Source organism: Betta splendens, chromosome 17, assembly GCF_900634795.4.
Source record: "Betta splendens chromosome 17, fBetSpl5.4, whole genome shotgun sequence".
NCBI lineage: Eukaryota > Metazoa > Chordata > Actinopteri > Anabantiformes > Osphronemidae > Betta > Betta splendens.
In genome coordinates, this window is record NC_040897.2 from 5,747,657 (window position 1) to 5,761,073 (window position 13,417).

The 13,417-nt window shown below is 45.9% G+C and overlaps 3 protein-coding genes and 1 long non-coding RNA gene across 4 annotated transcripts; 3 read left to right on the top strand and 1 right to left on the bottom strand.

Annotated features, from left to right (window-relative positions):
- Positions 1–158: 158 nt before the first annotated feature.
- Positions 159–1,800, top strand: LOC114845210 (cytochrome b-c1 complex subunit 10). Its single transcript, XM_029133119.3, has 3 exons — positions 159–257; positions 687–817; positions 1,494–1,800. The coding sequence occupies exons 1-2, from the start codon at positions 208–210 to the stop codon at positions 805–807; spliced, it is 171 nt and encodes a 56-aa protein (XP_028988952.1). The 5' UTR covers positions 159–207; the 3' UTR covers positions 808–817; positions 1,494–1,800.
- Positions 1,801–2,192: 392 nt separating this feature from the next.
- On the top strand, positions 2,193–5,945 carry mbd3a (methyl-CpG binding domain protein 3a). Its single transcript, XM_029133118.3, has 7 exons — positions 2,193–2,353; positions 3,087–3,252; positions 3,645–3,782; positions 4,046–4,136; positions 4,413–4,590; positions 4,988–5,143; positions 5,262–5,945. Exons 1-6 carry the CDS (start codon positions 2,340–2,342, stop codon positions 5,136–5,138), a joined length of 738 nt encoding a protein of 245 aa, XP_028988951.1. The 5' UTR covers positions 2,193–2,339; the 3' UTR covers positions 5,139–5,143; positions 5,262–5,945.
- LOC129603319 (uncharacterized) lies at positions 5,679–10,133 on the bottom strand. The gene is made up of 2 exons (XR_008693089.1): positions 9,993–10,133; positions 5,679–8,020 (listed from the first exon to the last, which is right to left on the bottom strand). It is a non-coding gene; the product is annotated as an uncharacterized LOC129603319 (long non-coding RNA).
- On the top strand, positions 7,602–12,372 carry LOC114845206 (RNA-binding protein MEX3B). Its single transcript, XM_029133112.3, has 3 exons — positions 7,602–8,106; positions 9,483–9,724; positions 9,813–12,372. Exons 1-3 carry the CDS (start codon positions 7,602–7,604, stop codon positions 11,028–11,030), a joined length of 1,965 nt encoding a protein of 654 aa, XP_028988945.1. The 3' UTR covers positions 11,031–12,372.
- The last annotated feature ends 1,045 nt before the right edge of the window (positions 12,373–13,417 follow it).

A 13,417-nucleotide genomic window follows, 5' to 3' on the forward strand; every position in this document is an offset into this window, starting at 1 on the left:
AACAAGACATATTAGCATTATCTAATGTAATTGACCTAGCACAGCCTTTTCGTTTTCTCCAGCTTTTACTGTCGTGGTGAACCTCTTTTGCATGAACCGGAAGTACACTACGCGCATGCGCATGTCATGTAGCTAGTATCTGTAAAGCGGAAGTAATAGTTAAGCGTTTAGAGCCGTGTGTCCGAAGTTAGGGTACGTTGCAGCAAAATGCTCAGCAAGCTTGTTGGTCAAAAGTATGTGTCCATCGCCAAGACGTGGTAAGATGTTATTTTTTGTCATATTGTTGACTGGCGAAAAAGATTTAAATTACAAAAAACTATCACCCTAAATTTCTTTATTTGTCCTTAGCTCCTACCTAGCCTAGCCGAGGTCATTGGTGTGGAGAACGCTCAATTTAGCAAGCTGTCAATAAAGCCAGGGTCAAATTAAAACATTTAGCAATGTTTTTACATTTCATTTTTAGGGGTGATCTTTGGGTAGCAAAAATAATAAACAATAACAATAAACAATACCCTGTTGAATTTGACAAGCTATGTAGGTATAAATGATGTTCCAGCTACTAGAGAAACGACTTTTAACAGTAGAAACAACTTAAAACAGTAGAATTATTGTTTGTTGTTTGTTTGTTTACCTAAAGCACATGCATGTGTCATAAGTTTTTTTTAAATATGTCTTACATTTGATAGGATCCCAACAATGACTGTATGGGGCGCAGCAGGAGGAGTGGCTCTGGTCCACTTCACAGACTGGCGAGTGATCCTGGATTATGTTCCATACATCAATGGAAAATTCAAGAAAGATGAGTAAAGGCTGCCAGGTTAGTTCTATAAAAACTAATGAGATGTTGGCCCTGGAAATAATACATGAGCTATGGATGCTGCCTGATGTAAAAGTAGAATATTAAATATAGTTCAAGTATTGTCCCTTTTTCTATATTAGCTATAGAAGAAATTTAAAACGGTTGTGCAGGATTGCAAGAAAAAAAGAGCATAAAAATAATATATAAAAAGAGCTCTGTTGTGTGACACTACATACCTTTTACATATCTATTAATTAGAGTAAAATAATAGTTGTATGACAGTTACCTTTCTGGTGGTATAACAGGCTACTTGTAGGATGCTTCCTGCCATCAGGCACTTGAAAAACGTCATAACTGAAGGAATGATATTGAAATTCAGAGGCAATGAGCCAGTCATTTTGTCAGGAGACCTGAATTGAGAACAGTGGCCTATTTTAAGAAAACTGTATATATGGCAGCGGATAACGAGAAGCATGTGCCTATGAATTGATGGGAATGTGTAGTGTTTAGCCATTTAAATTGCAGATGTCTGGATTTTTATTTTATGAAGTGCTTTTTGAACTAGTATGTTTACATACCAGATAGCTTCCATTTGTAAGCCTGCCACTCAAATACTTTGTCAATCTTTAATTTTTTTTCACAGCTAAACCAAATTTTTACTGTACAATCTTAAGACTTTGTTTTCTTCTACCAGGTCAGTTCTATTTTTTTTACCTACAAAAAGAAAATGAACAAGATCTGGTGCAGCTGGTACTTCGTGCTCTGGTCTGCATTCACTGGAGGCTGTTGTCATCAATCTGCAGCTCGGTCAAAATTGAACTGTAACATCCTCTGTGAAATGCACCAGTGTTTGGCATTGCCACATTCCTCCCCCAGTTAAACTTTAAATGGAAGGAGTATGAACACAGGTGACACGTGGACTTCCTATGTTAGATTCACAAATGACAAAACATCCCCTTGTGTCTTATTGTAATTGTTTCAAATAAAGTATGTGAAATATATCTTGTTTTTTTGTATGTTTTTTTTTATAATGTTGTGGTTGAAACTTATTACGGGTAGATGGTTTTGAGTGTTGCCCAATATGGTGTATTATTATCAAGTGTTTCTAATTGCATGAGAAGTTGCATTGTTTCAGTCACTATTTAAAATTTGCCAATGACAACAAACAACACAAAATTACCAAATGGTTGAATTTGAGCATTGAACATAGCTGATGATGTTATTTTTGTGGCTTTAATGGCAATATTTTGTTAAAATATGAAAGAATGTCAGTCTAAAACAAGTAAACAGCAACGATCATGTCTGAAGATTCTCAGTCATTTTGGGACTAGTTCGCCGAAGGGCGGCGGATGGACTTACAGTGTTCGTTATGTTGCGTTACGAGGTCAGCGGAGTGATCTACAGTCGTAAAGGTCTTGACGGGAGAGAGACAGCGGGGATCGATAACAAGCCACACTGCGAACTGATGCGTGCAGAAAAAGACAGACGCCTGACTCCTTGGCTCTTCTAAGCGCACGAACGGCTCGAGACAACCGCGGCGATGGACAGAAAAAGGTGGGGCTTTGTTAGTTGTAATTTTTAGCCGAAGGAGTTGTTGAAAGTTTCTCCGCAGGAAGCGGCACACATGCGTTTTGTATTTGAGATCCACTCGTAAGCCATTGAAAAAAGTCATCGAACTGTTTAACCTACTGTAGCTAAACAATGTTAGTGTTTGGGATTCGCTATTTAAGAAAACTCTCGACTTTAAAGTGTGTCGTTGTCACGCTGGCTGCTGGCGCCTTGACGTTCGCGTTTGTTGCTAGCTTGATTAGCTAGCTAACTTTCATTGTTTACACACGCATGACTTGCGTTGCGTTGCGGCCCGGTACAGTTCGCCACAAGCGAAACAGAAAAACTGATACAACGCAGCGGCCTGGTTCGAAGTCAATATACTGCCTCTATAGCGTAACACGGAAGCTCATTCTGAGCACATGTAACGTTACGCACGGAGAAGTTGCAGCTACACACCTGCAGCCGAAAGCGTAAAAACCTACCTCACCGCGGCCCACGCAGCTGGCTTCACTTGCGACTGCTTCCACCTGCCTTGAACGTCGTCGACGCGTAGACATGTGCGGCTCGAAGTCTCCTCGCTCTTGTCAGTTACGCCTGCATGGATGAATGATTAGATGACAGAAGAAAGCAATCCCATCTTCAACCCAGTTAATCGAAATATGGCATTTTAACACTTTCCTGTGGATGTTCAGGGCCGCAGTTCTTTAGCACTTTTTCTGTTTTTTTTTCTTTCTAGTGTACCTGTCAAGCACATTCTCAACAAGCCCCAACTGGTCCGTGGTCTGGGCAGCAACCACCACACAGATGTTACTTCCAGTCACTCCCGCGCCGGACGATTGCTCTCGACCAAAGTGCAGCCCAGCAGGCACAAGCATCTCTACAACACCAACCATCAAGTCAGGGTGAGACTGCATTTGCCTTTGTTATTTGGCGGTATATCGATATAGTACATTCAACAGCAGTACTCTTCCAATGAAAGAAGTCAATGATGACCTCTATAGGCCATTTCATGTTCTAGATTTATATGACTGAATCACAGTGGTGTCAAGTTTCTTGACAGTCAAAGGAGCAAAAGTTTTCATTGTTGAAGTGATGCACAATTAACAGTGGAAAAACATTTTTGATGGTACGCTCATTGCCATCTCACCACTATAATATGAAACGATAATATAATGAAGAAATAATTTACTGCATGTTGCTAATGAAAAGCACTGATGCATTTATTCTGATAACGTAAACAACACAACAGATGATGATGATAATAATAATAATAATGATGATGTCTGTCTTAAAGGCCAAACCTGATTTAAACACAACACTACCAGTGCGACAGACAGCATCCATCTTCAAACAGCCAGTGACCAAGGTAACAAATCATCCCAACAACAAAGTAAAGACAGACCCGCAGAAGGCTGTGGACCAACCAAAACAAGTGAGTGTGTTGGCAGAGCAAATACAGTTCCGATCTTCTCTCTGGTAAATTCTATAACATTGTTAGTTAAACTTCACATTACTATTGTGACTCTTAGGTAAAGTCATTTGAGGATTTTTTTTTTGACCAGGGTCTACTGTGACAGTGTCTCAGTAATTTGTCATAACTAAAATATTTTGTTGTTTTGTAGATATTTTAAATTGACTTAAAAGAAAACTAGGCTCAATTGAGTTGATCATTTCTTGTTGTTTGGTTTTCTTCAGCTGTTCTGGGAGAAGAAGTTGAGTGGCTTAAACGCGTTTGATATTGCAGAGGAGCTGGTAAAAACTATGGAACTTCCTAAAGGCCTACAAGGTGAGGCAGGGCTGCCCAGTCCTGGTCCTCGAGATCTACTGTCTTGCTGGTCCAACTTTCCCTGTCCAAGCTTCTACAGATTACCTAGATCATGTGTGTTTAGTCAATCAGCAGCTAATTGACCCACCTCATCAGCTGAGATGAGAAAACTAGCATTAGGACATTAAGTCTCTAGGACTAGAATGGGCACCCCTGATTGAAAGATTTGACTACCCTATAAAATCCACATAGACAAGTGTTGCTGAGCTTACTCCTTGTCTTTATAACCCGCCTTAGGTGTTGGGCCCTCCTGCTCTGATAAAACATTGCTTTCTGCGATTGCCAGTGCTTTGCACACCAGCCCTTCACCTGTCACTGGACAGGTCACCACTGCTGTGGAAAAAAATCCTGGCGTCTGGCTGAACACATCACAGCCTCTTTGCAAAGCCTTCGTAGTGACAGATGACGACATCAGGTAAAATTATTGCAGAGAAGTATATTTTTTCCCCTGCAGCATTTGTTGCTATTGTAAATACTATAGAAACATGACAAGCCATGAGATAAACCATTAGTGGTTCTTGATAAGGTTATTTGGTTGAAAATTGTTGTTGTTGTTGTTGTTGTTTTTTTAACTGTTGTTTTTTATTGTGATTTTATTATGGCGGCCTAGACGTGTTGAGTAGTATTGCTGTAAAGTTACCTAACTGTTGAAAACGTATTTGTTGGCCACCAGATAAGATATAATTGGCATACATCCTAAGCTGTACACATGGCCTTCTGGATTCTACTGAGTGAAGATGTGGAAAGTTCTTACCTGCTAAGCTGTGACAGACTTGTGGTCATTAGTGCCACTTTTATCTTGTGTCTTGTAGGAAACAGGAGGACTTGGTGCAGAATGTGAGGAGGCGGCTTGAGGAAGCCCTTATGGCTGATATGTTGGCTCATATAGAGGACACGGCTGCAGAAGCTGCAACGACTAAAGTAGAAGAAAAGGTTGAGAAGGTGGACGGGGAGAAATTATAGCCAAGGTATGCCGTAATCATTTCCTTATTGCTGATTTCCTTTTTTTTATTGCTCCATCCATTCTTTCTCGTACTGCTGCTACAGTGCTAAAGACTAATGTGCCCTTTTCGTCTTTTCTCTCAGGTCTGTTTGACAAGTTTGCTGTAAACTGGTTTTCTTTATGTTCTAGTAATTGGCTCCTTGAAGATTTTTATACATTTTGAACTGAAATAGACCCTAAATGCAGACATTCTGCAGATTTTGTTAACCTAAATAAAGTTTTTTTTCCTTAATACACGACAGTGTTTTACTAAATGGTTTGATTTTCTGTTCATTTGCACGTCTGCTAATGAATGGCAGTCATGTATGGTGCTCTGTGCAGTGTCAACAGCCGGTCAAGCTCAAAGTAAAAGACACAAACCTGATGTATTTGAAGTTGTTGTTGTATCTATAAGTTCATGCTGAGAAGCTCTTGACTCTTTACTGTTCTCTCCAAACATGTTACTCTTTTCATATTTTACTCTGCACTGTTTGTAATGTGTTCTAGTATAGAAAGGTTGCATGATGTTTACATGCACACACCATTCGTGTTGCTTTTTATGATCACAGGTTTCCTGCTTCATACTGTTGGTTTACATAGTTTTAAATTTAAGTCATGTTATATTTGACAAAATCACATTTTTCCAGCTACATTTTAGTTGAAACGGGTCTGTACCCTCAAATACAAGAAATAAAACGCTGATGTTACCTCACAACCACATGTACTGTATGAGATTCCTTTTTTGTCTCTAACACTGTCACAAATAAATGCAGCTTTTTTATGATTTATCTGAAGTGGCTGATTCTTACAATGTACGTCAAGGCCTACAGGCATATTTTCAGATTCTTAAATTGTGTTTATCATCACATTTGAAGAAACATACTCATGCACTTGTGATGACTGGCTTTAAAAGCTATTTTATTGTCTAATGAATTATAGCTACAATAAGGCTGACTCTCGAGGCATCTCATGCTTGACCACAGCTCAGCGAAGAAACAAAGAGATGCTCTTGCAATCTCTGAACAAGATGAAGCATTGCAGGACACCACACTGGCATAAAAGAAAAACATTTTTCAAAATATTTCTCTTTTCAATAGAAGATGGTGCCTTGAATATTTTTATGGGTGTTCTTTCGTGATTTAACCTAAAGCTGATATAATTTCTTTGTTGTGATGGCATTTATTGCTAAGAAAGCAAATAAATGCATGAGCATCTTCCAGTGCGGTAGGACCACCCATAACAGCTCATTGGTAGCCATGATGAACACACCCAACCATGCCCACAGCTTTATTTTATTTTATATATAAAATAAAAATATATAACTGCGCTAACAGTCCAACATGCACCAGGAGGGAAATAAAGCAGCGGCGTTAAACGCGCTCCCCTCGCCTGCTGCATGTGGCCTTTGAACCCATTGTTGTGTCGCGGGTGACGTCAGTGCCGTGTGCGGGAGACGGAGCGGCGTGCGCCTGGCGAGACAAAGGCGGCGGACCGTCCGGGGTCAGGCAGCACAGCACAGAGCCGAGAATCACAGTGGGCTTTTTTTCTACTAAAAGGTGACTGCTAACCGTGGATCCCAGTTGTCATCTCTTTAACCATTCAGGAATGAGGAGCCGGTGACACTCCCAGGAATATGCTCTGACTTTCCAGGCGGAGGGGGAAAAAAACAACAGTTCTTCTCTTTGCGCTTTTAAAGGTTTTTCTCTGACGCCCCCCTGTTTAGCGTGCTAGGAAGCTAACTCGCTAGCACAGAACAGCACAGCACAGCACTGGTCTCCTCCTCCTCCTCCTTCTTCTTGCTGCTTCTCATCTTTCCCCCAAGAGCTGGGCGACAAGTGAAGACAGGAGCTCGTCTACAAAGCCGAGACAAAGTAAGTTTGTGTGATTTCCATGTTTGTTTAATTATAAAATCCACAACGCTGCCTTATATAGTCGGCACAAGTTAGGCTGTCAGGACAGCTAAGCAGCTAACTAGCCGCGGTGCTCCCAAACAAAGGGGTCGACAACGTGACTCGGTGCCGACTGTGTGGAGCTAGCCTGTTAGCTCGGCTTTGGAAGCTAACAACAGCTAATATCCCAGCCTTTTTTCTAACACGTTTCAATCCGATCCGTTTATGTCAGAGTGGCCGCGGTCGGTGCCGTAAAGGTTCTTGTTGTGTGCGCGGCGAGCCACTTTGTTCACTTGTAACAGCGAGGGCACGCTTTATCCAGACAAAACAGGCAGCCTGGATGGTTTCAGTTGTCAGACAAGAAGCAACAACAGACAAAGCAGGGCGCCCAAATCAACACTGTTATTGTTTGTGAATGATCCGCTGCTGCGCCGCGCTCACCTCCAGTTCAGAGACCAACTGTTTATTTTCGTTTTTATTTTTATTCCAGAAGTGGGTGCGATCACTCCCAGCAAACAGGCATCCGTGATCTGATGTGAGATTCACGGAGGGACTATGCCTAGCCCTTTATTTCACCCCGAGATTATGGACCACGACGTGGTGATCAGCAGCCAGCACAACGGGGTCGGTATGCCCCGAGATACTGACCAGGAGACCCGGGACGAGGACCACCAAGAGGTGCTCCGCTTTGCCCTGGACCAGCTGTCACTAATGGCCCTGGAGAAGGTGGACTGTGGCGGGGGCAGCGGAGGCGGCGGGCTGGTCGACAGTCTGGATGGGACCCAGGGTCCGGGCTCTGATGGCTGCAACGGTGTGGGTGGAGGGGGCTTTGTGGATCTACAAATGATGGAGCACCCCGGCGGGTCCCGAGACTCGCCGTCGTCCTGCTCTCCATCCCCGGAGTACTACGGCTCGGGCGGGTACCACATGGCCGGCTCGCACTCCATGCTTCACGGGGAACAAAGCTCCGTCCTCTGCAACAGGAAAAGAAGTGTCAACATGACTGAATGTGTGCCTGTGCCCAGCTCTGAACATGTGGCCGAAATAGTGGGGAGACAAGGTGAGTGCGCGTGCCGCAGCTGTTAATGGCGAAATATTAGTTGTTTATGTTTATGTGGCGTCTGATCTGGCAGCCCGGTGCTTCTTTGTTTGGGTGACTGCCTGGTGAGAGGAGGGTCTCTGAACTTTTACTGCCTGACGCTGGCTCCTGTTGTCGGACTGCGCTCCCCGTGCGGTCCCTCAAGTCTTTAGAATGCAGGCGCCATAAAAATGTGGTACCTATTCCGTTTACACGGTCGTTTTAACAGTATTTAGGCAATGCCTTGACAAGAGAGTGTGGTTGATGAGTGGGAGGGAGGGGGAGGGGTGGGAGAGGGTCAGACAAAGCGGCAGATTGTCGGGAGTCTGGACATGTCTAGCCTGCACCAAACAAAGGAACCCACCGAAATATGCTCGTTTTATATCGGCGGATTATATGTGGCAGGTTTTCGCACCGGGCCCCGCAGCCTGACCCACATATACGCGTGCTAGATTATTATTGTCAGCTGAGCAGATTTTGGGCTGGAGCGGGGCAGCAGACGCGCAAACACAGGACTGGGCGGTGTTACGCCCTGCACCCAGCGCTGTCTGCCGATGCCGCCGCTCGCCCCGCGGCTCGCTCCGCTTCGCGCGGCCGCGGATTTCGCCGCGGGCTCCGGCGACGCGCGTCCCGCGCCGCACGGGACGCGCGTCGCGGCTTCGGGCCGCCCGTCGCGGCCGCGGCGCCGTTACGGCATTGTTCTCTTTGTTTGAAAAAGCCATGCTTTCTGCTTCCCAGGATGACATCACGCTCCGCGCGCCCCATTGGTCGCCGGGACTCGAGCGTCCATATTTAAAGAAACAGAGCGCAGAGGATGACGGGTTTACGCGAGCGCTGCTGCAGCCGTCGGCTCTTTACGCAGCCGCGTTCTGCATGTGAGGGGAAAACGACCCCCCCCCCAAAAAAAATCGTCGCTGCACTTGTTTATACACTTAAATATACACGGCGCATAAGTGCATATTTCACCCACCACACACATTAAAGTGTGCGCATTATTATAAACACCTGTACAATCGAATGCAAATGAATACAGATGCTTTGCGGTGATTTCTAGGTTTGACAACAAAAACGTTGCACCTCCTCCGTTTGTAAGTTGAAACTGCGTATAAATTATATAATTTATTGCAGTGATTTAGGCTGTACAGTTGTGCCTAATAAAGTGGCCAGTGGGTGTGTATGTTGGGTAATGCTCATATTTATGCCTGCTCTTGCTCATTTGTTCACCTAGTTGATTATTACAAAAATAAATAACAATAATAAACTAATGTTTTTTAAATTATTATATTATGTTAAATAGCAGCACACAACCCCTAAGTTATAGTACGACCCTGATGTTTGTGCCTTTGTGTGTCCTACAGGTTGTAAGATCAAGGCCTTGCGTGCCAAAACCAACACCTACATAAAGACTCCAGTGAGGGGCGAGGATCCTGTGTTCATCGTGACAGGACGAAGGGAGGATGTGGAAATGGCCAAGCGCGAAATTGTCTCTGCGGCTGAGCATTTCTCCATGATCCGAGCATCTCGCTGCAAAGCTGGAGGACCTGGAGGTAGTGGCTCCCTTCCTGGACCACCACACCTACCTGGACAGACCACCATACAGGTACTGACACACCTGTGGCCTAGTTGTTGTGCTCTGTTATTGTTTCGCTCTTAGCTTCTTTTATTAAATTGTTTTGTCATTCCCCCAGGTGAGGGTTCCCTATAGAGTTGTTGGTTTGGTTGTTGGACCAAAGGGAGCGACTATCAAGCGCATCCAGCAGCAGACTCACACTTACATCGTGACACCGAGCCGAGAGAAAGACCCGGTGTTTGAGGTGACCGGGATGCCAGAAAATGTGGACCGAGCAAGAGAAGAAATCGAGACTCACATCACTCTGCGAACTGGGACCTTCGTTGACCTGCAAGGGGACAACGACTTCCACACCAACGGCACCGATGTCAGCCTGGAGGGCCTGGGCTCCCTGAGCGGAGGCCTGGGCGCATCCCTGTGGTCGAGGGCAACCAGTCACCATTCTGTCCCGCCTCCTCCTCCACCTTCTACTTCTTCCCCTCCTCCTCTTCCCATCTCCATGCACCACTCCTCCAGCCGTAAGATGTCCTCCTCCATTGCCTATCACACGCACAATGGTGGGATGAGCTCAGACAGTTTCAGCGCCAACCGCAAGAGCAATGAAGGAGGCAGCCCCACCAGCCCATTTAGCACCGGCTCCAGCAGTGCTGGGGCAGGATTCACGTTCGGGGGGGACTCCACGCCAGGGCTGGCCTCCTCCGATGAACTGGGCTTTGAGTTCAGCGCTTCCAACATCTGGGCACCCTTCATCAACGGCGGAACAGGCAATAAGACAGCTGGCTCCTCTCAGCAGCAGCCTCTGCGTCGCAACAGCAGCGGCCTTAGCGGCGGTGCCATCACTCCACGATTGTCCCCAACGCTGCCTCAGGACACAGGCCCTCTGGATCACCCCCTAGCCCGCCGCGCACAGAGCGACCCTCTCAGTACTCTCTCCTGGCTACAGTCTAACGGCACAGGCAGCGGCTCCTTCTCCGGAGCGTCCAGCTCCAGCTCCGGCGGCTCGTCCACCGGTTACTCCTCCTGCTCCGCCTCCTCCCTGCCCGGCGGCTCGCCCACTGACTCCGAGGGAGGCGGCAGCGGCGTGGGCCTCACCTCGGGGATGCTGAGCCGACTTAAAGGCGGCTCCGGCCCCGGAGTGGCCGGCCTGGTCGGCGTCGGCGCCGGGGCCAACAGGGACTGCTTTGTGTGTTTTGAGAGCGAGGTGACGGCAGCCCTGGTGCCTTGTGGCCACAACCTGTTCTGCATGGAGTGCGCCGGGCAAATCTGCCAGTCGGCTGAGCCGGAGTGCCCCGTCTGCCACACCCCCACCACACAGTGCATCCGCATCTTCTCCTAATGCCTCAGGCACGGGGGCGGCAATGAGGGTAAAATAGGAGAGGGCAGGAAGGAAACTGGAGCGGGGCACCAGATGTGGCTGAGGTGACGAAAGGATTCACTCTAAAAAAACCTACACTCACAATGGACAATAATAAATGCATTACCAGAGATGATGATACTATACGGATGCTGATCTATTGCCGATAACTGTCAAGATTATGAATAATAATAATGATAATAATAATAATAATGACAATGACTTACTTAGAGCGAAGTTAAGTGAAACTTGTCTGCAGACAGTTTGGGCTCAGACCGTGTCTCTCGGTGGACAACTTATGGAAGGAAACTAGTGTCTTATCTCTCTTCAGGCCTTCATTATGACCCGGAGCAGCCTGCACTGCTGGCCGCTGCTCCGTCTCGACGTTTCTTCATTCTGGCTTCTGCGGATCTCTGCCTGCTTTCTCTCTCACAGCCTTTTTCGTTGGACACTTTTGTACTTAACAGATATTTTTCGATGAAGCTGTCTACGAGGCCTGCACTTTTCTACTCCCTTATTTTAATCTTCTCAACAGGACGCAAACCGTTCCACCAAACCCTTTGCTTTTTCTTCTGCTCTCACTCATGCTGTCATTTGTGACATGAAGTGACGGGATCGCTATTTTTCTGTAGGTTTGGAACTTTTTTAAAGCATGTAGTCAGGCACCTAGCAGAACAATACACCCAAGGGACCTCCTTATGGATGGATTTGTTTCTTGTTGCCACACACAAATTAGCCATCATTAATGCCAAATGAATGCTATTAATAGACCTTTTACAATTCTATAAACCCAATAACCTGGTGGATGAGTTTGGAGGAGTGGTCCACATTTCTAATGTCACTGATGTAATAAGTGAGATACTAAAGGAATGTGACTGAGGTCTGTACATTTGGGCTGCCTGACAATCCCTTTACATCTTTGCGTGTGTTGTGTATGTATGTGTTTGTTTGTGTGAGAGAAAGTAATTACCCACTTGTGCTGTGCTTCACACCGGCGTCATGAACACGAGACGGTCTTGTTCCTGTCCTGCTGCCCTTGATGCTCTGGCCCAGGACTCTTCCCTCTCACACCCTCGGTCTGTTACAGTTGGCCCATTCAGTGTTCTCTTCGGTTTTAAGTGTCGCGTGTGGCTAACGGACACATTGTGAACTCTAGGATGAGATAGGGCTCTTTGATGTCACACATGAATGTCTTGTCCAATAAGGAAAGATGACTGCCACATAAACGACGACAAGGGACTCGATCAAACCATCTTTCGTCATGCACTGTAACCCCCAGCCCCTATAAAAAGTAAAAAAAAAAAAAAAAAAAAACCCAAACAAACAGCTCTTACTGTTTTTATGTTTCGGTCTTCCACCCCACTCTCACAGCGAAGCTGTATGGCACTCCCAGAGAACGCGCCGTCGTACCCATATAGCTCTGTTCTCCCAGTCACTATATGGTTAGTTGTTGAGATTTGTCTTGTGTTTCTTAGCATTACTGAGTAACTGGATGAGGCGGTTACATCCTGTTCTGTGTTTGTTTTTTAAAGAGTCTGCAGTAACTGCCTCCTATAGTGTTAATATTTGCTTTGGGCTATTTTGGCGTGATGGTACACAGTTGCTGTTTTAAATAAATGACATGGAATCAGCTCATAGAATGGGACAAGCCATGACAACTGAGGTTAAAATGACACGCACCTAATTCTCAAGGGCTTCCTCTGACCTCACAGACACAGGATCACGTTTTTCAGGCTCACACAGTAGGAAAGAGTCAACTTCTCCTTTACGGCAGCTAGTAGCTAGGTCATCCAGGGCTTCCACACACACTCTTTGTGTTCCAATCCCAGCAAGCTGCAGAATGTTTTGCTCGTCGTTTCTAATTGCTTTCTCGTCGCGTGTGGTTACACGGCTGTCCAATCCTGCTTGGAGGGCGTCCCAATCGCGCTCCTCCCTGCACGTAGTCACAGATCAGGAGGAGCTGAGGGGTTTAATACTAATGGGGGTGGGGTAGGGTACCTCTACTTGAGTAAACAATTGGCAAAAGTGGGCAGTTGCTGCTGTGCTTTGGTGCTCCAGCCAGTAAAATGTTAAACTTATGTGCTGTCTGATAGTTTGTTTGCTACTTAGGAGATGGTGGCAGTAGGATTCTAATAAGCAGCTGTCCTGGTTGAGCACAGCAGTGCACTGATCCAAGTGTCCACATGTTTAGGAAACGTTCCTAGGAGCGGAACTGGTAGTCTTGATAAAGATTATCTCATGGTGCTTTGGTGTGGCTCCCTACTGAAACACGGTGGCGGACAAACCCAGCTGGTGGCGGGAGGCTTCGAAGTGCACTGCAGACCTAACAACCCCGTTCCCATCCTCTGGTGACCCATCCCCTCCAAGCG